At 37.0% G+C, this 25,052-nt stretch overlaps 1 protein-coding gene across 8 annotated transcripts in view; it reads left to right on the top strand.

Moving 5' to 3' along the window:
- Window positions 1-25,052, top strand: part of esrrga (estrogen-related receptor gamma a) — a 166,705-nt gene that overhangs the window by 122,731 nt on the left and 18,922 nt on the right. For 7 of the 8 annotated variants that reach the window (XM_059520501.1, XM_059520500.1, XM_059520498.1 and 4 more), the window contains 2 exons: window positions 16,137-16,247; window positions 18,908-19,090. In XM_059520501.1, coding sequence (XP_059376484.1) covers window positions 16,137-16,247; window positions 18,908-19,090 — 294 coding nt within the window. The remainder of the gene's footprint in view (window positions 1-16,136; window positions 16,248-18,907; window positions 19,091-25,052) is intronic. The other variant, XM_059520495.1, reaches the window with a different exon arrangement.

The raw sequence follows: 25,052 nt of genomic DNA, 5'->3' as shown, positions 1-25,052 counted from the left end.
GGAGGACTCTTCCCATCCTCCTCCACTCGTGCATTACCCAGTCTGCCACAACCACTTGTGGGCAGAAGGACAGCTGGAGGTCTGTGCTCTTTTGTTTTCCATACAGAGCACCAGGGACACTTTGCTGACACTTTAATAAATAATGATTTTTCCCAGAAGGCAGCTGCTTGGCACATCCACGGCACATATTCATTATAATTAGGTGATGAATACATACAGTGGCCACAAAAAGGACTTGGACAATGTAGCCACACTTAAGGTGTGAATACTTTAGCATTAGATGAAATATCAAGCTTAGTGTCATTTATTGAAAAAAATAAATATAGTATATTTTTCAAGAAATTTTCAAAACGAAATTTTCAAAAACACGTCAGGTGTTATCAGATTATGCAATATTTATTTAAAATTGAGACAATTTTTTATGTTTTATTTGTGTTTTATTTTTTATAATTTTTTGTTTTAATGTATTTAGATTTTTTATTTTAATTTAGTTAAGGGAAAAAACTGTATTGTCCATTTATCAGTTATGATCCATAATATTGAAATTATTATAATAATCCTTAGAATTTGAATTTCAGTGCATCCCTAGAATAAATAAATTAGTGATTTCAAACGATTAATCGCGATTAATCGCATCCAAAATAAAAGTTTTTGTTTATGTTAATATAATATAATATAATATAATTAATATAATATAATATAATATAATATAATATAATATAATATAATATAATATAATATAATATCATATCATATCATATCATATCATATCATATCAGGCCTTAAAGTTCTCCGGCACTGTGTCGGATCTCCTGTGATCCGAAAAAGAAAAAACTAGTCCTACATTAATAAAAAATCTTATTGATTGTATCACTTTCGTGTCCATGAGTTCACCTACCAGTGGTATGAGAGGAGCACACCTTTCACTCTCAACCAAACTAACATTACTAGCCAATCAGAATGGTTTACTCTTATAAACATGAGACGCGCATAATAGTATCCAGTTGAGGAGTCTCAGCCCTGATGAATGTAGAAGTCGAATAAAAATGGTTAAAGATGTCCATCCAGCACATATTTACATAGAAAAACTGCTTAAAAAGCAGCAGAGCTTGTAAACAGCTGAGTAATTATGTCATCTCCATAAAACTATATGATTGCCAGAACACATTTACCAGGATTTTTGGAAAGGTCCTGTTCACACATGATCTATTAATGGTAACTTACCAGTAATTTACTGTGTGAAAGGGGCTAAACTCTTCCTCTGTATATGATTTGAATTTGAATTGCTTAACATTCTTCTGGAAAATCAGTGTGCATTATCCCACTAGATTTTTTATGTAAATCATTTATAAAACCTTTGACTAAATATGCCATGTATTGTGCATCACAATTTCAAAATAAATGTTTCGGTATGTGGCCAAATATTAAAATTAAATGGATTTAAACGTTGTTTAATCACACTGTAAAGTGAAATGCTCTCTGCAGGTATTTGTAATACATAATGTACTTAAGTTGGTTATGGTCATAATAGGCATTATGTATTTTAACAGTGTCATTTTATTTGAGCCAATTATTGCCTCATTGTTAGTTTATATATAAATAGTCATACTAAAGCCTTGTTTTTACTTAGGTCTTTTTTTTTACTAAAAAAAATATCAGATTACTCAGTTGTCAAAATAATCAGTAGATTACTTTCCCTTGATAAGTTCTAAATACAACTGCATTTAACTTTTTGTAATTAAAAGACAAATATTTTGTCATTTAAAAAATTCTTAAAAATAGTATTAAAATATTGTCTTGTTGTAGTGAACCAAATATATGTATTTTGTCTTGTGAGCTCTGGTGAGCTAAGTGTATTGTCACACCCCTAGTGTCGATAAGCGGTGATATACCTCATAATTTTCCAAGTTTATGATACAGCTTTCATTCTTCAGGTCAACCATATATTCATGAAAAATAAAATCAGTTTGAATAAAGAAAGCAATAACTTTGCCATAGTATCCTTTCAAATGTTAAAGTTGCCACAGTCATTGTATGTGCTGCCTGCCCTGTCCCCAGAAAAAAAGTTCAGCCTCAGGATTTTTCTTTTTGCTTTAACCTCCGTAATATTTAATAATATAAATAAATAAATAAATTATATATATGTAAATATATAAAAAAAAAAATATATATATATATATATATATAGTACAGACCAAAAGTTTGGACACACCTTCTCATTCAAAGAGTTTTCTTTATTTTCATGATTATGAAAATTGTAGATTCACACTGAAGGCATCAAAACTATGAATTAACACGTGTATAACACATATTATATAGGAATTATATACATAACAAAAAAGTGTGAAACAACTGAAAATATGTCATATTCTAGGTTCTTCAAAGTAGCCACCTTTTGCTTTGATTACTGCTTTGCACACTCTTGGCATTCTCTTGATGAGCTTCAAGAGGTAGTCACCTGAAATGGTCTTCCAACAGTCTTGAAGGAGTTCCCCGAGAGATGCTTAGCACTTGTTGGCCCTTTTGCCTTCAGTCTGCAGTCCAGCTCACCCCTAAACCATCTCGATTGGGTTCAGGTCCAGTGACTGTGGAGGCCAGGTCATCTGGCGCAGCACCCCATCACTCTCCTTCTTGGTCAAATAGCCCTTTGATGCCTTCAGTGTGACTCTACAATTTTCATAGTCATGAAAATAAAGAAAACTCTTTGAATGAGAAGATGTGTCCAAATTTTGTTCTGTACTGAATATACAGAATATATATATATATTCTGTATGTGTATGTGTATGTATTTATATACACATAATAAATAAACATAGTACACACACATATATTATGTAAACAAAAAGTTTTACTTTGGATGTGATCAAATAGCGATTAATCGTTTGACATCACTAGAATAAATAGTTATTTCTACAAAAATCTCTGGTGTAATGTGCTTTCAGATGCCTCTCTATTTTGTTTCTAGTGCAATTAAGTTCATACATTAGGTGTTACTTAAGTGTCCATGTACTGGAGCGCTTCCAGAATTCAGCGTGTGCCTCATCACAAGCGATTGCAGCCCACCTCCCAAAATCCAAGAGAACGCCATTGTTGGGCCGCTCATGCAGATGCCTTGTCCAGCACCTTCTGACCTTTTAATGGCTCTATATGGGCTCTTGCAACCGCACCAATCATGCAGCTGCCTGACTGTCATAACAATGCAACAGTAACATGTTGTTTTGAATGATGTGGCTCAATCAGCACTCTGTACAGTGCAGTAGGCCATGGCCGCAGGCCGAAATTTGCCTGCGCTGGCTCTCTCCGACTGCTTTGTTTTGGTAATTTGTGACCAATTTCCTTACTGGGCTGCACAATTTGTGACCAATTTCCTTACTGGGCTTCACTTGTGCATGAAGGCACAAGTCAGACTGGGCTCTTGGCTTCTCTGGTCCTGCGCCACTGCTTGCAGACGGCAGTTTTTTTTTTTTTTTTTTTTTGCATAGACAGACCATGCTGAGCCCACAGACTGTGCTTTTCCAGCCGGCCAGGCTGATTTGGTTGCAGGGCAGGGTCTGTAATTTGGCAGGGTCCTGATGCCCGCACAGCTGGTGTGGCGAGAACGTCCTTATTTCTTTATGTCAGGAAGCAGGCCAGTAGCATCGCTATGGCCCAATCTCACCCGTTTACCCTCGCAAGGCGGAGAGCATCATCTTCTCTGTCCTGATTATCTTCACTTATTGGGAACTGACACCTCACACACACACACATACTCGAGGCATGTGTTATCCATTTCGCCATATTCTGTTAGTCCTTGTGGATTGGAGCGGTTGAGCAGGAGAACATAGAGGTGAAGGGCAGGGAAGATGGTTTAGCGACAGACCTGGTATGGTATGAGCCCTGAGGGGCTTTTAGAGGCTTGATAATAGGAATATATGAATGGCAGCAGCAATTCAAATGGCAACAAATTCAGGATGACACTTTTGCCGCCACATCTGTTTCTTTATAAGCGAAAGACAACAACAGCGCAAGTCTAATTAGCATGAGTGTCAGTATGTACAAAAGCAATTGTGTAATTTGCTGTAAAATAGGTCACAGGCATTGAAACAAAGTATTATAAATGCATTTCTTTCCAGAAGTTTGTTACCACCAGGCACATCAGTACGCATCTGTTAATTTCTCATCCAAAAATAGTGTAGAAATGACCTGCTTAGTTTGATGCAGGGTGTTAATCTATCAGCGATATCCCCACAGATCTGGCCGTTGTTAGGCATGTTTTTTATGATGCTTTTATTTTCTGTTGTCTGTGTGGTTTCCATTTAACAGGTCGTTTTCTTCAAAGTGAAGAACTGAACCTGCAGATTATGTGATAGCAGACCACATATTTAGCTATTATGCTACCAACACGCAAGAAAGATTGTGTTTTTTTAGCTTCTAGTGGTAAAGGTCTCTACACAACATACATGTCTTGAATCAGGAAAAGCACTGGTCTCACGATTCTCTGCTGTGCACACAAACACACTTACAAACACGATTACAAACGGAGTATTATCCTCTCCTGGTACACCAGGCTGTCCGGCACTGAGCTGTTAAAGCACTGATATGACTGACAGATGAAGTTTCTTTAGAAGAGTGTATTTCAGTGGGTCATACCCCCATCACTCAGCCGTAAACCCACACCACACTTACAGTCCCTGTGTCTACTTCACCTAAAACACACACACACACAAATAGCACACAGACAGTCAACAAAGGATTTTTTCTTTGTGTGTTTATTGTGAGTATTCATGTCTTCGTTTAAAAGACACTGCCATGATCATGTGTGATAAGTTAATGCAGCCCCTCACTATGTGCAATGGAAAATTGATGTGAGCTGATTGCAAAGCATTTCATTTACTCATTGTCTTTAAATTGCTTTGGGCTAATTAGATGGCACAAGGCCTAATTGTACGGATTTTTTAATAAGTGCTGATGAGGTGAATTTGACGCATGTAGAACAATATCTTCAGAGTGGTGAGGTGGAAGGAGAGAGATAACACACTATTTATTTATTTTTTATTTTATCATGTTTTTCAAAACCTAAATATGCAGTGCATATAGTGGGGACCCAATGTCTGAGACCATTGCATGCTTTTTTTAATTTATTATTTGTATTGTTATGATTTATTATAATAATAATAATTATTATTATTATTATTTGCATGGTCAAATAATAAGAGAGTTCATCTTAAGTGTACATTTAAAAAATAAATTATAATTTATACATATATATATATATATATATATATATATATATATATATATATATATATATATATATATATATATATATATATATATGTGTGTGTGTGTGTGTGTGTGTGTTTCTTGTCTGTTAATGTATTATGTCATATTTAGGTTTTGATAATATGACATATACTACATTATCATTTTGAGTCCCAATTATGTATTGTGGGAAAAAATAAAGCGGAATAGGCTGAGATGCTTTTACTGTCGTTTGAAGGGTTGAATGAACACACTGTGCATGGTGAAGTGGCAATTACCCACTCATCTCCCACCGACCGACCTGAAGCAACCTGCAGGCCTTCCTACAACACCATCAGTTTCCCCACTGCCCCATATTAACCAGCATGGCCCAGCCCCCAGCACCATCCTGTGCTCTGCTCTAATGCAATCTCTGCCATCAGACGGCCACCATCACCCACTGCCTTACAGCACTCACGCCCTTCCATAGTGACACATAGCGTATCTATCTCACAGCTCCTGATAGACGATAACCTGCCATGAAAATTTGTCTGTTCCGGTCATGTTGAAAGCTTATAAATGTTTACACATTTTTGAAAGAGACAGCCTCCTTTTTTGGATGATTCATTGCGTATGTGTATAAGGAATGTGTTGAAAGTGTACCTGCGTGGTTTGTGGTCCCAACAGTTAACTCATTTTCATATCTATTACTGTTCAACCCCTAAGGGTTAATTTTTTAACCTCTTCCCCCATCGTATACCCCTGCTCAACATCCAAACCTCTACAAGTCTTCCACCCACTGTCTGTTATCATGATGTATCAGAAGCCCTCCATGTGATCAGTAAGGCCGAGGGGAGCGCTAGCACAGCAGGGAACGCCGTTCCTTGTGAAAGTGTCTGAATGCAGCAGCGGAGGGCTCGGCCCGAGACACACGACTGATGAGACTTTAATTAGATCATTTAGAGGCGAGGAATTGTTCAGGCAGAGAGAGGCCTTGTTAATGCAGTCATACAGCTCACTAAGTAGTTTTTTCCTCAGCAATGATTTTCCTCAGGTAATAACCAAGCCTATCCCACACAAATACAGACAATGGAGCTTTAGAACAGAGTCTATCCAGCTGTCCATCCATCCATCCATCCATCCATCTTTCCATTTGTGTATCAGTCTGTCATATTTGGCTGACGGATTGAAATTTATTTTATTTTATTTTATTTTATTTTTGAAAAATGTGTAGATATACATTTCATTATTATTATTATTATTATTATTATTATTATTATTATTATTATTATTATTATTATTATTAAATACAGTTATAATATTTTAATATTAGTCTGATAGTAAAAGCAGATCATTTAAGATTTTTGCCCCATTTAAATATCTTAAATATTTATAATATTTTAATCAAAATTTTATTTTTGTTTATTATTATTATTATTATTATTATTATTATTATTATTATTAACAATTGTATTCTATTATTATAAGTATGATAGTAGAAGCAGGTAATTTCAGGACTTTTTGTACAATATTTATAATATTTATATAAAGTATATCATCATTATTATTATTGTTATTATAGATAGTAGATAGTATTATAGATATTATAGATAGATATAGAAAGTACATGATATCAAGGTTTATTTTTTCCCAATTTAAATAGTTTTAAGATTTTATGTTTAAATGCTTTTATTAACACAAAAAGCTAAGTAGTATGTTAGCAACTATCAGCATCACTGATTATCTATAAAAGATTGTGGAATAAAAGAGAGGGAAAGAAAGAAAATTTGATATTTTGTAGGTGAATCCAAGCAAGATGCAACGTCAGGAATAGACAACGTGGTTGCCACGTCAGATCACAACTGATATTGTACTTTGACAGATTGTAGCCTTGCTTTACAAGTGCAGTTACATCTCATTTGTCACTGTTTGATCTGTAAGTGTGGCTACAGGAAAGGAAGGCCCTCCATCTTGCCAGCAATTTAATGGCTGGGAGACGAACGACGGCCGACAGCCACCTGCCCACAGACCGCAGCGCTGATCTGTTCCCATTTACTCCACCATCAGGCCAGATGAAGGCAAAAATCGCTCCTTTTGATCCCTCAATGCTGGTTACCACCTCCCCTGGCCGATATCTCACCCCTACACACCAGTGTGCTGTTAACACATCATTCTGCCTTGGCTTCTGCCCACCATTGGGTGTCTCTTTGGATTAAATGGAGACCTCAGATGTAAACACAATTTTGCTCCTTGGTTTTAAAATGATGCATTTTTCTCCAAAGCCCTGTTCAGATGGAAATAGTTGTCTCAGGCAAATTTGTGTTTCACAGGCATACTTTATCATTTAAATCCTATTTAAATTTAAATTTAAAATCCTATTTGAATTAAACATATCTATGATTAACTTGCATAAAATAATGAAACAAATTAACAACAGTTTTTCAGCTAACTCTGAAGCTAACTTTATTTTGTGTAACTAAAGTTAAATTTATCATTGCAGTGCCTTGTGCATTTATTTATTTACCTTTATGTGCTTTAATTTTTTCCTCTGATTTTCACATATTCCTTCATTATTATTATTATTATAATTATTATTATTGGTTTTATTGGTATTGGCAGATAGAAGAAACAGATGATATTAGGGCTTAATTTTCTAATTTAAATCATTTATATTTTAGTAGATTTATTTAGTAGATTTTTATTAAATACTTTTTATTTTACTCTTTAAACATTTTCAAAGCAATTGATTATTTATTTAATTTTACTGATTATTAATATTTAGTTCTGTGTATTCATTCACATATTTTTTTTATTGCTTTCATACAATTTATATGATACATTATTATTATTATTACTATTGTGTTGTTATAACTATAGTAATTTATTCTTATTATTACCATTAATGTTATATAAATCATCATACATGGCGGTAGACGTCATGGGTTTTAGTCCAGAAAAAGACCTAGGCCAAGGGGGGCATGTAGAGATGTTGAAAGAGTCTCAGTCCATTGTGTGGTGTTAATTCGCTCTGCTCTGCTTGCTCCTGGGCAGACCAGAGGCCTGGGTAAATTCAGTTTGAACACGGCACATTGTCTAAACATATCGGCCTGCCAATCAGTCACCCCAAGCCCTGATAAGAGCCGTCTTGTATTATTGAATCAACAATAGGGCGGCTCTGCCGGCAGGAAGATAACACACGCTTATTTCTCTTTAAGTCTCAGCCGAAGAAAGGCTCTGTCCACATCTACCTCATATAACTGCCTCAATTACCATAAAAACCACTGCCGTGCCCAACCTCACACATGCCTCTGCTGCTGTGAAGGAGCCTGCCATACGTGTGTGTGTGTGTGTGTGTGTGTGTGTGTGTGGAGGTAGAGGGCCATAAGATAGCACTGTGTTTCCAATTATGAATTTCAACATTTCAATCATTTGGATGACATTCCATCAGCGCTCAGCACCCCCCTAAAATTTCAGTGTCCTTTATACTGTGGATCCTGGATGAAAGATGGGTCATAAAAAAATTGTGTTCGCCTCTGAACAGCCATGACTCGATAACCAATAATCGCTTTACACAAGTGACACCGTTCCACTCACAGACACCTTTCCCATCGCTCTGGTTGTGTTTTTTTCCCCTCGCAAAGCAAGCACAAACATGTCAATTTGACCTAGACGCCAATCCCCCTTCTCTCTCTCCAATGTACGTGGCTGTTTTGAAGTGGGAAATCCGATGGTGATCCAATCAGAAGTGATTCCAATATTGGCAGTCAGCAATATTCCTCCGCCCCAAAATGATCGCCCTTCATCACTTTGTCTATTAAGTCAGCCATGCATTTGGCAGGTTAGTAACAAAGGCCAGAAAGAGACGCAGCCAGCCACAACTGGAGTTTCTGTGCCGAAATATCACACTAAATTTGTCTGCATCAGTCAATGCCCACTCACTAGCTTCGGCCCACTGCAGTCGCATGACCAGGGCACCTGCAGTTTGCTTCTCTCTCATTCTCGTTTTAAGCAGTGTTGAGAATGTACAGGGCATGACACAATAATTAAAGTAAGTAGATAGCTCAGTAATTCTCTCCGGATTTTGTGCGGATAATGAGTGGGGCTCCCTCTCTCCTATCTCTTTATTTTCTCTGTGCATCTTCTTTTTCTCTGGCTCTGGATGTGCCTGTGTGAAGGGAGAGGCAGCCAAGCACCGGACACATTTCATTAGGATCACCCACTCCTGCTCCTCTTTTAATATTTGAAGGCTCATTTGTTAAGTGGGAATGGTCTTTTCTCCTTGTCTTTTTTTCCCCGCTTTTTGTGGGCTTTGGAAATATAATTTTAAATTTTTAATTTGATTCATTTAGATTAAAATCATTAATCAGGACTGAAAGTGAGTTAATTTTCTGGAAAATAAATGAGCTTGTTCGGATAGCTCTTTATTAAGTGAGAGGTGTGTGCAGAGGGGTGGGCGGTAATGGAGGAGGGTCTCTTTCAGGTACTATAGGATCGAATATTGGCCCAAAATGAACGAGTGAGAGAGATGCGGCGCATTGGTGGCCTTATCCTGTGATTTTGTGCATCTAGATATCTACATTTCCATAAAATTATATTAAACTGTCTCAAATAGAATATCTTGTTTTAATTGTGCATTAACAATTACATGTGTACACTTGTGTCATTCGGTTAAGTTATGTAAAGGTCTTAGGGATATTCATATTAAAACTGAAAAAAAAACACATTAATTTAAATAATATTGTATAAAATATTTGATTTCAGGACCATAAACAAAAAAGGCAGCTGAAATGAAATTACATGAAAATAAAGACTAACCATAATAGGAGGTTATATTATAGTAATATGTATATAATATGTTTTATCTAATTATAAATATATAATAATTCCGAAAAAAAATATTTATTAGAGTTTTCAACTTTTTCAGGAGCAAATATATTAGTAAACTTAGGTTAAAATTTTAAGTTGATCTTAACCTAGTTGGTGCAATATATTATTATTTATAAATATATATTATATTTATATACACAATTAACTATTATATAATACTATTCTATAAATTGTTATAATTATTATTATTTATGCATTTATATACATTTTGGCATCTATTAAAAAGATTATCATTTAGCTGTTCAAAGGCAAACAAAAATGGAGAAACAAGAATTGTTTTAACAAATAAAAATAGTGGAAATGCATTTAAGATTCAGTTCTTTCATAATATTTCTGTTGGTTTGACTTGTTGTAAGTATAGGTTTTGGAAGGATCGGTGACTTTTTTCTTTTTAGAATGTGTTTATTTGTGCCCTCTGTCTAATCGAAACAAACTGCTCATAACCCTTTTTCAGAACAGACAAAGACACACGCTCTCACTCACACCAAACCTGACTTGTTTGTCAAGGTGGTCACGTCTGTTTACTTGCTGGTGGTCAGCACATTTTCAAAGGATGCAAATCCTTGTCAAGGGCTAAGCCGAGCATGAGCGGAAATCTTTCTCCATCAAAAATTCAAAGCATCGCTTCTGATATTCCAGAATTCAAAGTACCACCTTCTATGTTTAATTTCAGTAGCCGGCCAATCAAAATGCAGAACCTAGACGTTATTCTGAGTTTGTTTGTTTTTTGGTTTTTCTGTTTGGGAATTTGAACATTTCAAAGCTCAAGACAAATGCTGTCAATATTTGCTCTTCAGTGTAATTACGTTATGGAGGAACTCAAGGGGAGGCGATTGTGCCAGAGGAGCGGGGGGGAATTTAACAGGCTTAAACATCAGAAAATCAAATAGAAATCCACATTTTATGCATGAATGGCACCACAGAGTGCACTTGTCCCACAGCTTAGCAACCAACATTTACAGCGGCAAAGAAAATAAATTCTCATTGGATTAAGAGGAAGATTCAGTTAACAGTGTGTGTCTACCCCCTCTCTCCTCTTCTTGCGCTCTCTCTGGCATCGTCCCGGTGAAGATTTAATAATTCATTCCTGTAGATCTCAGGGGATCTGGCAACCAGCGCTCCTGTTGCTCGCCCATGTTTATTTGTCCGAGGCCCATTTGCATTTTGTGTGTAAACTCGGCTGATTGCAATTGGGATTTGCTCTTTTTCTCAGAATGGGGTGTCCCGCTTGCTGGGGTGGCCTAAGCACATGGGACACACTTGGTTTTGCCCTTTGCCATAGGTCACAGTTATTTCCACATAAAAGCTCAAAGCATTAATAGAAAAGACTGGAGGATGTGAGCTTCAGTGAAATAGGAAAGCTGACTGAAGGCTCACGTTGACAAAAACAACTTGGTCCCCCCTGGATTTAACTAAAGTGAACCTGCAAGAATATGTGAATGAAGGAGGGTTGTGATATTCTTAGGCCGTGCTTCTAGCATTTAATGGAGTTTGGCAGCTTAGTAGACGGGTACTCTTACCCGGTGTTCATTTCTGTCAATGCCTAATGACTATTAAATGTGCTTTCTTGAAGAGGAAGAGCGCTAGGGTCCAAAATTAACACCCATCAAGAGCCAAATGTGAGTACAAATTTTGAGTACAAGATTGACTGAAACATGCCTGAAACTGGGTACACTGAGCTGAACAACTTTCGCAACAGGAAGTGAGCTATTCAGGGTTTTCTAACTGAGACATTGTACTACACGGCAATGCAGTAGTAAATCAATCAAATGGTTTGGTTTGGTTTGTTTTTTTCCTTCTAGACATACTGTTGATTGAAGATCTATTCTGGTAGCCAGAGTTAGCTAGTTAAGTGCTTGATCCTTATATATATATTCATCTGAGAGAAAGCTATACTCTTGTGATGCATAGCACCTGTAAAAAGAACTGAGCTATCAGCACACGTTTGACGTTCCTGTGAACACTTGAGCCTTTGTTAAGTGGAAGTGGTGTAGTGTTTATGCATGTCAGCTGCGTGAAATTTGGCCGCTGTATTAACTCTCCATTGCCCCATCAGCCTTGGCCAAAACAACAGTCTCCTCGCCTCTTTAGTGTGTCTGCACGCATGCTGTTGACTGCTAAACAAGAATAGGTGTAATATAATGATGTAAGTACGAGACATCAGAATTCTCTGGCCACGTTTGATTAATTAGTCTTTTTTTAAAGTGGCACACGTTGCTGCCAGGTTGATTGTTTCTCTCACACTTCCCCGTAAATTTCTGCAGACGCCTTGCAGGATTCCACGCCACCTATGAAATTCAAAACAAGCCTTGTAAGAAGTTTATGGTCATCTGTGGGTCCTAATAAAAACGTGGGGGAAGGTGCGGAGAGGATAGTAGGATCATTTAAAACGAGGAAAAAGGGATTCCACCATGAAGCAACTAGTCTATTTGTCATCTTAATTAAAACAGTAAAATCTTGTAATCTACTGGGGATTTACAACAGTGTGAAATTAATTCTTCTTTTTCCCCGATTTCCTCTTGTTTTGTCTGCCTGCATGAAATCTGAGGCATTTGCTGTGAAATTTCTGCATTTCATGTCCTGCTCAGTGCTAATGTATGAGGCTAATCAGGTTTCAGAACATATAAATAATAATATTAGTAAGCATTGAGCTGTCAATAGCAAAGATTATTTAACAAGAGAGAGAGAAAGAGAAAAGTGTAGTGAAAATATTTAGCCAAGTGCATTATTTTCCATCATTTAAAGGAACCTATTATTTAAAGGGACATATTACCTAAAAATTAGAGTTAATGCTCTGTCATCACTTTCTCTCATGCCATCCGTATATTTTTTATAGTGTAACACAAAATAAAACATTTTAAGAAAGTCCACGCTTATCTTCTTATTACAATGAAAGTGGGGACTGGGCAGTCAACGGGCAAAAAGAATAAATAAAGCTTCATAAATGTAATATTAATTTGATATATTACAGCTTTATGTTTGGAAATGACTGAAAATGAAATCACCAATCACTTTCATTGTATGGAAAAGAGCAGCTTGGACAGTCTGCTATAAATATCTCCATTTGTCTTCCACTGAAGAAAAAAAAAAGTCAGATACCGATTCTGAAAGGCATGAGGGTGAAATTATGTAAATGAAAAATTTTGCGTGAATTGTCTCTTTAAATGAACCCGTCTTGTCTTTTTTTTTTTTTAAGGAAACCCATAACATTCACATTAACTGTGTGGTAAGGTGTATTTGCTCTTTTCTGAGACTGTAACTTCAGAGTGGTTTTTGCGGTGTGCATCTCATGAAGCAATGTTATACATCAAGATCATTCTGCATGGGCCCATAGATACACCATCAAACAAACAATCGGCAGCTCTTTGTATCTGTATCTGTGTGAAACCCGACCCAGCGGCACACCATGTGCAGCCAGGCGCCTGCTTGCTTTACAGTCATGTGGCGATAGAAGGTCTATCAGCAGACAGATGTATCCCAATGGTGTGAAGCCACATTTGCCGTTTGTGGAGGGTAACGATCGCCCCTGGGTCGGCATCCCATAGCCGCGTCTTAATCTTAACCATATAAGAGAAGCCACAAAGCTGGCTGCAAATCAGTAACAAAGGGTAACTTATTCCAATGTTGTTTGTTTCGGAGCGTGTAAATCCTTGAACGATCCTCCTTCAGCAGCGAGGGAGGCTTTCCTAATAATATCCCACCGTAGAGGGCGTCTTTCAGGGTTGTGCTGCATTAATTCCTCATCTATTTCCAGCACAATGCAGGCCTATGAAGATGCAGCTCTGACTCAAAACTTAATAGATGTTTGCACATCAGTTGCAGTAGAAGAAGTCAACCAATCAGGCAAATAAAAGAGCTATGTATCTGACCTGCATTAACTTGGATGGCAGATGCAGGTTTTGTGAAGTAGTACAAAGATGTAAGATGCCACACGGACTGCAGGTGATGCTATTACAAGCGTGTCTGTAGCAGTGAATTAGCAGAATAAACCCTGCAGTCCAGGCAGCCGGGCTGGCGCAGGATCCAGTTTCTGGAGGGGGGGCTTGATCTTGTTAAGATGAGAGGCTGTCAACATGTGAGTGTCGTGTGTTGTTGCATATTTCTGGCGCTGGCATCAAGGAGGCTATGCTAGCAATGTGACATCTTTTTAAGACCGCTGTTCTCATGTAAAACGAAGCCTGTGGGACGTGTGTTCCTTCGTGGAAATGTGAGCAAATAGGGTCACAGATCTGCTTTTGTCCCAGAGTACAATGTCACATAATCAACAACCAGCCAGGGTCAAAGTTAATTAACACTCATTATCACTCCGTCCCAAAATACGCCTGCATGTAGTGCAGTCATAGTGAAACACTGATCTATAAGAGGAAACATTACAGCTGTGGTTGCTATTTAATAGGAATTAATTGTTTATTTAGAAAGGAATCAATAATAATAATAAAGGAAAAGCATTTATATAATGAGCATAATACATAATATAATATGACTGAATATTATGAACTTGTAGTGTGGAAATTATGAGTCTGCACAGTGTGATTTCAAGTTCATGTCATGGTTATGTTGCATCTCCATTTATTGTACACATCCCAGATCTATACAAGTCAAGATTGATAGTAAAAATAAATAAATAAAGATATAGGCAAGATATATATGATTATACATAAATTTCTTCTATTATTTTAATTTTATTTTATTTAAAAATATTATGTTATATTAGATTATTCCATTTAGTTTAATTAATTAATTAATTAATTATATTTTAGATTATTTTACATAAAGGCTGTATTATTATATTATATTATATTATATTATATTATATTATATTATATTATATTATATTATATTATATTATATTATATTATATTATATTATATTATATTATATTATATTATATTATATTATATTATATTATATGTAGACCATAGTTGGGTTTGGTGGACCAAAGGTACATTTTATTTGCCCATTAAAAAAACCCATTTTAACTAACTAGTGATCAAAATATTAGGGAGAAATCCCTTGTGTTTTTGTATGTCAGCATCTCCATTGACATTGAGTTAAAATGTAATCAGGTAAAACCCATAAGCAGCACTTCAAAATTTCAGTCAGCGCTGTTCAATATGAGAAAGGTGCATCTCATTGTTAAATTATTCAGATAGTGTCAGGCCCTGAAAGCCCAGCGGAGGTGGCGATTGAGCGCCATTCAAATAAACGAGAATTCCAGTGTTTTAATTGTGAAACGAGGGCTGGCCCACTGGGCCTTCATGTCCATTCCGTTCCTCTCCAGCATGCAACATGAAACGGCTCCTGGGCCACCTTTAAGTGGTTTCCACGGAAACCGCCCATCCCCTGGAGAGGTTTGCATAATTAAATTAAGGCTCTTTTGTATGTCAATTAATTAAAAGCAGGGACAGGTCTTTAAGGCTTTGCACTCATCAGAATCGCAGGTCGCGATGGATGGATTCAGAATGTTTTCACAACCGTCGCGCCTCAATAAATTAGCCAACCACCACACTTTATTTGCACTCTTTGGGGGGTGATATCGATGGGAGCTTTGAATGATGAAGGAGAATGGGACGCCTTTAAAGACACCATGAGGTGCTTTACGCGAGTACTTTAGTACTTGAACACCTCTTTGCTATTTGCTGTAATTGTTCTCACCAACACTTTTGAGGATGTGTGTTAACGCAAACACAAATGGCTGTCTGGTGTTTACCTGTTATTTTTCCGTGAACTGAGTGCTCAAAGATGCACACGCAGCACAAGTGGGAGATGGGCAGGTGCGTGTCCGGATGTCACATGGAGAGAGCGAGTGTGCCCCTGTCTGTCAGCAGCTGGTCATCTCCTGTCCACATCCCTGAAATGGCCACTGACAGCTGCTGTGCAGTTTATGGCGGGCTCACAGCGGCCCACTCCCCTCGCAGTGCTTTTAAAGTGACAGCGCAGGTTATCTGACTGCTTTATTGAAGAGGCTAGAATGATGTGCAGAAAGTAAATGCTGTTTTTGTTTTTTCTTATCTCTGCTTTTTTATCAGGCGTTCGACTGGATCGCGTGCGTGGTGGAAGACAGAAGTACAAACGCCGGATAGATGCAGAAAACAGCCCATATTTGAACCCTCAACTGGCTCTGCCACCCAAAAAGCCATGTAAGAACATTGCATTCATTTAATGTCTTTTTTCTTAGATTTTCTCATCCTCAAGAATGTTTTTCTCATACAAATATGTGCACTTTTTTAAACAACACGTAAATGTAAAAATAAAACTGGTACAAAGGTTGCTTTAAAAAAAAATTCAATTTTAGGTTTCATACAAAAAAAAAAATAATTCTGTTATATTTTCCTCATCCTTACGTCATTCCAAACATGACTTACTTTCCCCTTCATAATTCAAAAGTTAATAGGGTCCAAATTGGTTAAAAAATATATTGAAAGAAATTCTTCAATTTTGTGCTCTGCATAAGAAAGAAAGTCGTTTGAGAATCAGTTAAACCATTTGTTAAAAAGTCATACGGGTTCAGAACGACACAAGGTTGAGTAATTGATTACAGTTTTCTGTTTTGGTAGAAATATCCCTTCAAGTTTGCGGTTTTTGCATCTGTCAAACCACAAAAAGATAAAACACAGAATCTTTCACTGATTTCTCAATGTCACCTCACAGTGACCTGCCTTCTTTCCAATGCACCAGGAAATTGGACACAAGACAAGAAAGACAGAGATGTAGTATATGACAGAGCCAATCGACAAAGATGTTTGTGCATGTGTGTGTGTTAGGGGAGAGCGACGAGCGCGAGAGGGAGAGAGGGGTCTAATCCGGATTAAATCCAATCTGGCAAAGACATCAAACCCACAATACCGGAGCTTCCGCGCTGTCAGACTGCTCTGCAAAGAGACAGCACGGCAGCGCTTAACAGATTTGTCCCTAAAGCCTTTTTACTTAATGGTAGCATATTCTCCTGGAATACAATATGCTTTTATGCATTATAGGAGTGGAAATAATCTTAATTATTACAGTGGTAGAAATCATTTTAGGAATACAGTGCTCTGAATAACCTTCTGCCTAATCCTACTGATCCCTCCTTCCAGGTTCAGGCTTATTTCCAGCCACCCAAAGCAACTTATTTTAAAGCTTATTCTCTATGTCCAGCTCCCATCCACTCTCATTACTTCGTTTTTTCTCTGCTATTGTATGCTAGCAAGATGGGGACTTTGGGAGACAGTATAAGGGGGAGGCAGTGGACCACTCATTGGAAAATGAACCGGACAAAGCACTCAATATGGCACCCTTCTCACTTTTCAGTTAAAAGAGCCAGTCAGATTTTTTATTTGAGTTTGTTAACTCTAGAATTTGCATTGCATTTTTTTATGTGCACATTTTGTGAGCTAAAGAATCTGCATTTATACCACCATTGTTATGCTGATTTGATATATATTGACATATGAAATAGCTGATTGAGACTTTTCTTATAGGGAATATGCTTTGGTCGGAATTCCGTTTTGGATTTAAATATCTTTTATCCAACATAAATCCGCACTGATGTCTTTTTATCAGTCAGTAATCTAGAATATGTCCACCCTTGCATGGGCGTACAGACAAATGTTTAAGTTTTGTAAAGGGTTTTCGTATTTTAGTCCAGTGTCCCATTAATAGAGCCTTTTATCTGAGCTCTCCGTATCTTTTCTCTCATTCCTTTCTATCTCTTTCTCTATTTTCACAAACAGTGAGAAGTAAACATGGTCCCAGCCTACCTGATTGATTATTTGCACATAACAAAGGCATGGGGTTTGGAAATTGGGTTGCATTGATTCTAATTAGGGAAACATTAAATAAGATTTACCTAGAGATAGCACTTACAGGCTCCCCCACTCCCTGGAGTAGCAGGGCTGGGCTGATTGATCCATTTCTTACCCTCCTCCAACACACACACACACACCAGAAGTTAATGCTTTTTAATTTAGTGATCCGTTTTGTCCCCAGACCTCAAACACAGATGCACTGGGCTCAAAGTGATTAGTCTGGGCCTTGCAAACACACAGACAAGCACACAGAAATTGCAGTGCTGTATTTGGGTTCTGTCTGTCTATCATATTGCATTGACATAGATGATTAAACCACAAATGAATTCATTTAACTGTAAGGGTGTCGCTAATTACCTATTCCAATCTCCCTCACTAACGCAATCCAATCTGAAATGTGTGTCCTTTCTCTCATTAGATTGACAGAATACCCCGAACAAAAATCTTTATATGCGCAATTCACAGCATAATCCACAATGAGAAAATCATCAGAAGCATGTAAATTAAAAAAGCAGCAGTGGTTCTCAACTATTTTTTATTTTATTTTATTTTATTTTATTTTATTTTATTTTATTTTATTTTATTTTATTTTATTTTATTTTATTTTATTTTCACCAAGCATTCAAACTCCATTATTTTGGATTAATTTTATCTGGCCAGCATAAAATTCCATTATTACAAATAATATGTCATTTTTATTTATTTATTTTATTTTTTCTTAAAGCAAAACTTGTGAAGAACCACTGCTCTGCACCATCAAACTGTCTCTTAACCAATAAACAAGTAACCAAAAACACTTTTATTTTAGATTATAAAAAGCACCGGGCATTCATTCCTACACCAAAAACAGCATTTTCAGTACCACAAACACCATCTTTCCGCCCAGAGAAAACAACTCTGCCAATATTTCATGTTATCTGATTGCTTTCTTTGCTACTGAACCAAACACTATATGACCTTGCTGGTATAATCCCAATCTGTTTCTTTGTTCTTCCCTCGGTGTTCAAATACAGTCCCCTTTGGCTGCCTTGCAGATAACAAGATTGTGTCTCACTTGCTGGTGGCGGAGCCTGAGAAGATCTACGCCATGCCTGACCCCACCGTGCCCGACAGCGACATCAAAGCCCTGACCACGCTCTGCGACCTGGCAGACAGGGAACTGGTGGTCAACATTGGCTGGGCCAAGCATATCCCAGGTAGGACATGACCAGAGGTAGAAATTACACACAACTACAGGCAAACTCACAGTGGGAACCATGGATTGAATGGTCTGGGGGTAACACATTCAGTCTAGATGAAAAATCACAAACCAGATGTTTTATACAGGTTTAAAAAGTCAAATTGGATATTAAATATCTGAAGGATATTTTTAAATGATGGAACATTTATAAAAAATAAAAAAGCAGCCTTATAGACAGTGGTGCCCACAAGTCTGAGAATGCTACTATTCATTTCTAATTAAAAAAAAAAAAAAAAGTAATAATAAAAATATATTTTTATTACAAATTATAATTATAGCATGTTACAGTTTAAATAAAATATGAAAATAAATTGAAAATTGTTAACTTTTTTATAATTTGTTTGCCATTCATTTTATCCAGCATGATTTTGTGCTTCTTTTTTTTTTTTAAGAAAATCTAATGATCGGTATCATAAATGTTTTTATTTTATTTTATTGTTCTTATTTATTTTTCTTTATGTATTTATAGAAATATAAAATACATAAAGTATTTATTATATAATATTTTTTCTATTTTATATATAATATTTTATCATAATGTTTGATTGTTTTACATGTTAAAGTATCCTAAAGCGTTTTATTTATTTTCAGGTTTAAATGACATTTTTAATTCTATAATTTCAGCATAGTCTCAGACGTCTGTGCTTCACTGTATGTGCGAATTCTGAACAAAAACTGTAAAGAGTGTTTGAGTAATTGCTGTTCTCAGCAAGTGCAAAACACTCTCCTGAACTCTAAACAAAGCTGTGCCTTGTCAATCAAGGGTATTTGCCATCACCCAGTCCACCAGTGACACGTTCCTTAGGTCAGCATTTTTCCTCCCTCTGTGACAGCAGACAAGGATCAATTTGTTTAGTTTTAGCTCAAATCCTTCTTTAGTTTAGCGCAATGACTGCAGGAGTGGAAGGGGGGACATTTTCTCCTGCCAGCAGCCTTGTTGAAAGGATTCCTGACATTAGCCATGAACGATAATGGCATGACTGACCATGATTGAGACAAGTGTCCCCCCTCCTCTCTCTCTAATGCTGCTTATTGCCCATCTCCACAAGACAGAATGAGGAGTTTCCAGTAATCTTCTTAACAAAGCCCTTCTTTTGCATTTAATCTGAGACTGCCCTGGTCACAGACAGTGGCTGCCCACTTCAGCCCTCAGTGTTTGAAAAGAGCTTCCCATAGGTGACTGACTATGGAGGGAGAGCAAAATGAGGTAAAGAGAAAGAAAGCTCTCAAATCAGACAATAGTAAGAGTGATTACTTAACGGAGGAGACATAGTAGTAGTTTCACAACATGTGAACATGTGCAGGTTCTTTTATGAGATTCATTCATCCACTTTCACTAAAGAGAAGAAACCACTCTTTTAACCAAAACATGTTGACACCTTTATTTGCTGCACAGGAAATTGTGTAGTAGTTGGCCTTGTGCTGTAGATATGACTGTGCTAATACTGGCCCCGAGCAATAGTGCCACACAAGCCATAAAATGGGCTTAAAGCTCATCAGAGTGCCAATTTCCTGCCAGGCACGAGATGCAGGATTAAGAGGTTATTTCTGCTGCTCCATGCCAGATTGACCCAGACTTGCCCTGTGGATTTAATGGGATTTTCCCTGTGTGCAGGAAGCCACACCGCTGGAGCTTCTGGAATGTGGCACATTTGTGTACATAGTATAGTATAGCAGACTGCATACTGTAGTGTAGCATTGTATGATGCTTATATTATATTATTCTTTAATAGTTTGGATCAATACGTTTTTTAAATGTATAATATATATATTTTTTAAGAAATCAATACTACAGTAAAGATGCACTGAATAGATCAAATTTGATGGTAAACCATTTATAATGTTACAAAAAAAAAGCAATTTCAAACAAATACTGTTATTCTTAACATTCTATTTATTAAGAATTCCTGAAAAATGTGATCCATAAAGATTTCCACGATAATATTAGGAGGCTGTTTTCAGCACTGATAATAATAAATCAGCGTATTTGAAAAGATTTACGAACAATCTTGTAACATTAAAAACTGGAAAAGTGGCTTTTGATAATTTACATCACAAGTATGAATTACATTGTAAACCATATTAAAATAAATGATGGGTTACTGTAGAAAAATATATATTTTAAAATATTACTGTTTTTACTTAAATAAATGCACCATTGGTAATCATAAACTACTTATTTTTAAAAACATAAAAAAGTTCAATCTCAAACTCTTGAAGGGAAGTATATATTTTATGTACTATATTTATGGTATTTTATAATATACTATAGTTAGTATAGTATGGTGGAATATACTGGCCATTATTCAGAACTAAAAAGTTTTATTAAAAAAAAGTTTATGCTAAGTTATCAGTGTTGAAATAATCCATTTGTCTTGACACGTTTATAATAATAAAAAAAAAGTAATATCCAAGTTGTGGTGAAAAATATTAATTCAGTTTCACAATTCACTTATTATTGGCCAGCATTACTAGAAAAAAAAAATAGTAATAATTTTAGGCCTTCAGTGTTTCATAGCACAGTAACAGAATTATTTTCCAGTCATTTATTTTTCAAAGCTAAGAAGTATCTTTTATGTCTCAGGCTGTATACAAACTTCTGCTTCTCTTCTTGTATACATTTGCACATTCATAGCTTTGTAATTCTGTACAGTGTTCATATGTTAGTTCATGTCTGCTCAGAAAGCAAACTGAGGAGTCTCTCGATTGGCGTCAGAGTTCACATTCTATGAATGATTGTTCAGCAGAAGAGAGATGATTGTATGATTAGACCTCAGCAGGCAATTCTGTGTCTGTTTGAAGAGGAAGGAGCCCCCTCATCTCCGGAGCAGGTATTCCTGCGGCTCTCATCTCCTCCTGCACCTCGCGCTCCAATTGCCACTGTATCCCGATGAAAATTTCCAAAGAAAAGTGTGAGATTCAGTATAAAGTTCTCTTCTAACTCCAGACATTTTTTGCCCCTGAAAGTGATATTTTTTCCCCTTAACCTCACACAATCAGAAAGACACACAATGACAAAGGGCTCTGTAAATGGCCTCCTGTTAACCTCCCCTAACCACTCCGCCACAGCTCCATGTGCGCATTTCTCTCTTTCTCAACCGGTTTGTCTCTGCGGTTTCTATGGTACAGTAATTTTTTTTAATCAAATTGATGAAGGCCTCCATTCTCCCCGAGAGTCCAAACCAATTTATGGCTCATGATACGGCGGCTATGTTGCTAACAGACGTAACAAACTGTCAGCCTCTCGCACAGAAGCTAATTTGAAGTCATTAGGTGTGCAGCGTATGGGCAACAATTTGTTACAGTGGTTAGGAGCGCCACTGACATTTCTGAGCGCCTTCGCTTACGATCTGTCCTAGGCGAGGAGCAGGCAAATTGTAAACTAATTTAAACATCACTCAGTATTACTGGAGCTGCCGCTGCAGAGAGCTGGCGGATAATGAAGCAGTCTGTGTTTTGCGGAATGGAGTTAAAGACGCCTCGGCGGTAGCTCCCTCCGCCGGCGGCGCAGACACGGCTGCTCCTTTCTGATTGCTTTTTTAATGCGCAGAGGCTTCGCACCTTCTCCCTCCTCTGATCATTTACATGCTCGTATAGGCCGTGAAAACATTTGATATGGTTTACAAACACACTGTGAGAAAGGGTGCCTGAACAAAACCCTGGAGTCGCCCATTCCTGTAAGCCTGGCATTATGGGAGATGCAAGGATCTGGAAAGTGATATTAACTCAATACGAGGGTAGAGAAGAAAAAATGGCATAATGTGGATTAGGGTGAGGAATCTCATTTGTGGGATTAAAGTATTCCGGCTGTAATTTTATTTGAGCATTTAAGCTGCAGGGGAGGAGAGGAAAGAGCAAACGTCTGTAGTAGAATAAAAAAAACTGTACTTTTATCTGTAAATAGAATTGGAGTCCCTTCATGCCAGCCAGGAGGACTAAAAACAAGTGAAAATGTGATGTATTTAGCTTGTAATTTTGAAATATTAAATTACATTTAATGTTTGTAGGCAGGAACAAAATAGCTCTGTAAATAAACGCAATAGCTGAAAAAAGATCTGAAGAAAAAAAAAAAATGTAAATTAGAATTAAAGGTGTATTGAGGCTGTAATTCTTTTTTAGCATTTGTATTGGAAATATGACATTATATTGAATGTTTGTAGTGGAAAAAGACAGAAATGAAAGACTTTTTTTAAATAAAGGCAAAAAAAAGCTGTGTTAATAAAATTAGAGAAAGCATAAAAACACACACAATATCCTGTATTGAGGAAAGCTTACTAAAAGCTGTGCAGGGGAGAGGAAAGACAATTTTTGTTAGAGAGAAAGACGAGAAAAGCAAAATCAAAAAAAAAAAAAAAACCTGGAAATAGAATTAGTGAAAGACTGAAAAACCACAAAATGTCCTGTATTAAGGCTGTAATTATTTTAACATTTAAGCTGTGTGGGTGTGAGGAAAGAGAATCTTTGAAGCAGCAAAGAAAAAATCTGAAGAATCATCAGAGAAAAAAAAAAGGAAATAGAATTAGTCAAAATAAAAAATAAAGTGCTGTATTGACGCAATTATTCATTTTAGGATTTAAGCTGTGCAGTAAGAGTGGAAAAGAAAAAAGATGGAAAGAAAAAATAGATCAAATTAAATAAAAGTAAAAATCTAAAAAAAAAAATATATAGAATTTAGAGGAGCAATAAAAAAAAATCTTGCTGTATTAGGGCAATAGTTTTATTCTTGCATTTGAAAGAGAAATGTTTGTAGTGGAAAAGAGTGGGAGCAAAAAACAGTAAAGTCTAAAAAAAAAAATCTGTAAATAGAATTAGTTACCTCACGCCAGCTAGGAGCTATAAAAATAAATGAAAACGTGCTGTCATACGGTTGTGACATGCCTTATCGCAACAAAGTGGTGCACAATGGTGGCCGGTCGCACTTGACTTGACGAGCGGGCTTCAAGAATGGCCAGCACATGGACCGGCACTGGCTTTTTAACATGACAGGACCATCACTATTACAGGCCCTTTATGCAGGCTGAAATTGCTCGGGCTTCTCCCATTCTTGGTCCTATCTCAGGGACTTTCTCTCTTTCTTTATTTCCCTTTCAATTTTCACTGGCACGCGGATAAGCGCGTGCTAACACAATATGATTGAGCAGTAAAATGGAACCTTGTCGACTCTAATCTCTTTTATGTAGATACTGAGGTACTGCCACACTCCACTTCATTCCTCTGCCTCCCCCCAGCTCCATCTTTTTTTCCCGCTCTCGCTCTCACACCTTCCTGTCCCTCTCTCCCTCTACCAGGCCTCTCACTCGCTCCTTCAATTGTCAGGGCCAGTGCATTCGTAATAGGTTCAAGAGAAGGAGAGAGTCGTGGAAGCCCGACTCCTACTCAAATATCGCAGCGAGGTTTCTCGGGGCATAATAAGACGATTACGTGCTCGTCGGACAGACACACAGTGGGATTAGCATATTCGCCCAGAAACCTTGTTAGGAAAAAAGAAAGCAGGATGCGCTTACTCAGTGCAATCTGCAGACGTGATTGAGGTGGCATCATTATTGGCTGACCTGTGTGTACAGGCTTAGTGGCCTTTTTCTGGAAACGAACAATAGCAATTAAAGTTACCCTGGCAAAGCGTGCACAACTGCCTGTAGGCTGCATCGTCAATGCAACATGTGTGTTTTGTAGTTTTTATGCTTTTTTATTTAACTCGCGCCCTGTCTCAGGCGTCGGGCAGCTGGTGAGATGTCTTAATCAGGAGCTGAGCGAGGGATTTATCTAAAGCATAGGTTTGCTTTCTCCATGAGCCCTTTCCCAGCCCCTAATCTTCAGGATGGGAAAACACAATGGAGATAAAGGTCTTACGGTCACTCTTGGCTTTGTAATACAGTGCTGGAATAATGCACATTTCACACCAGTGTTTCCTTTTTTAT

Source organism: Carassius carassius, chromosome 32 (assembly GCF_963082965.1).
Source record: "Carassius carassius chromosome 32, fCarCar2.1, whole genome shotgun sequence".
In the NCBI taxonomy this organism is placed as follows: domain Eukaryota; kingdom Metazoa; phylum Chordata; class Actinopteri; order Cypriniformes; family Cyprinidae; genus Carassius; species Carassius carassius.
The sequence above is the reverse complement of the archived record's forward strand: the minus strand, read 5'-3'. Positions and strand labels throughout refer to the sequence as shown.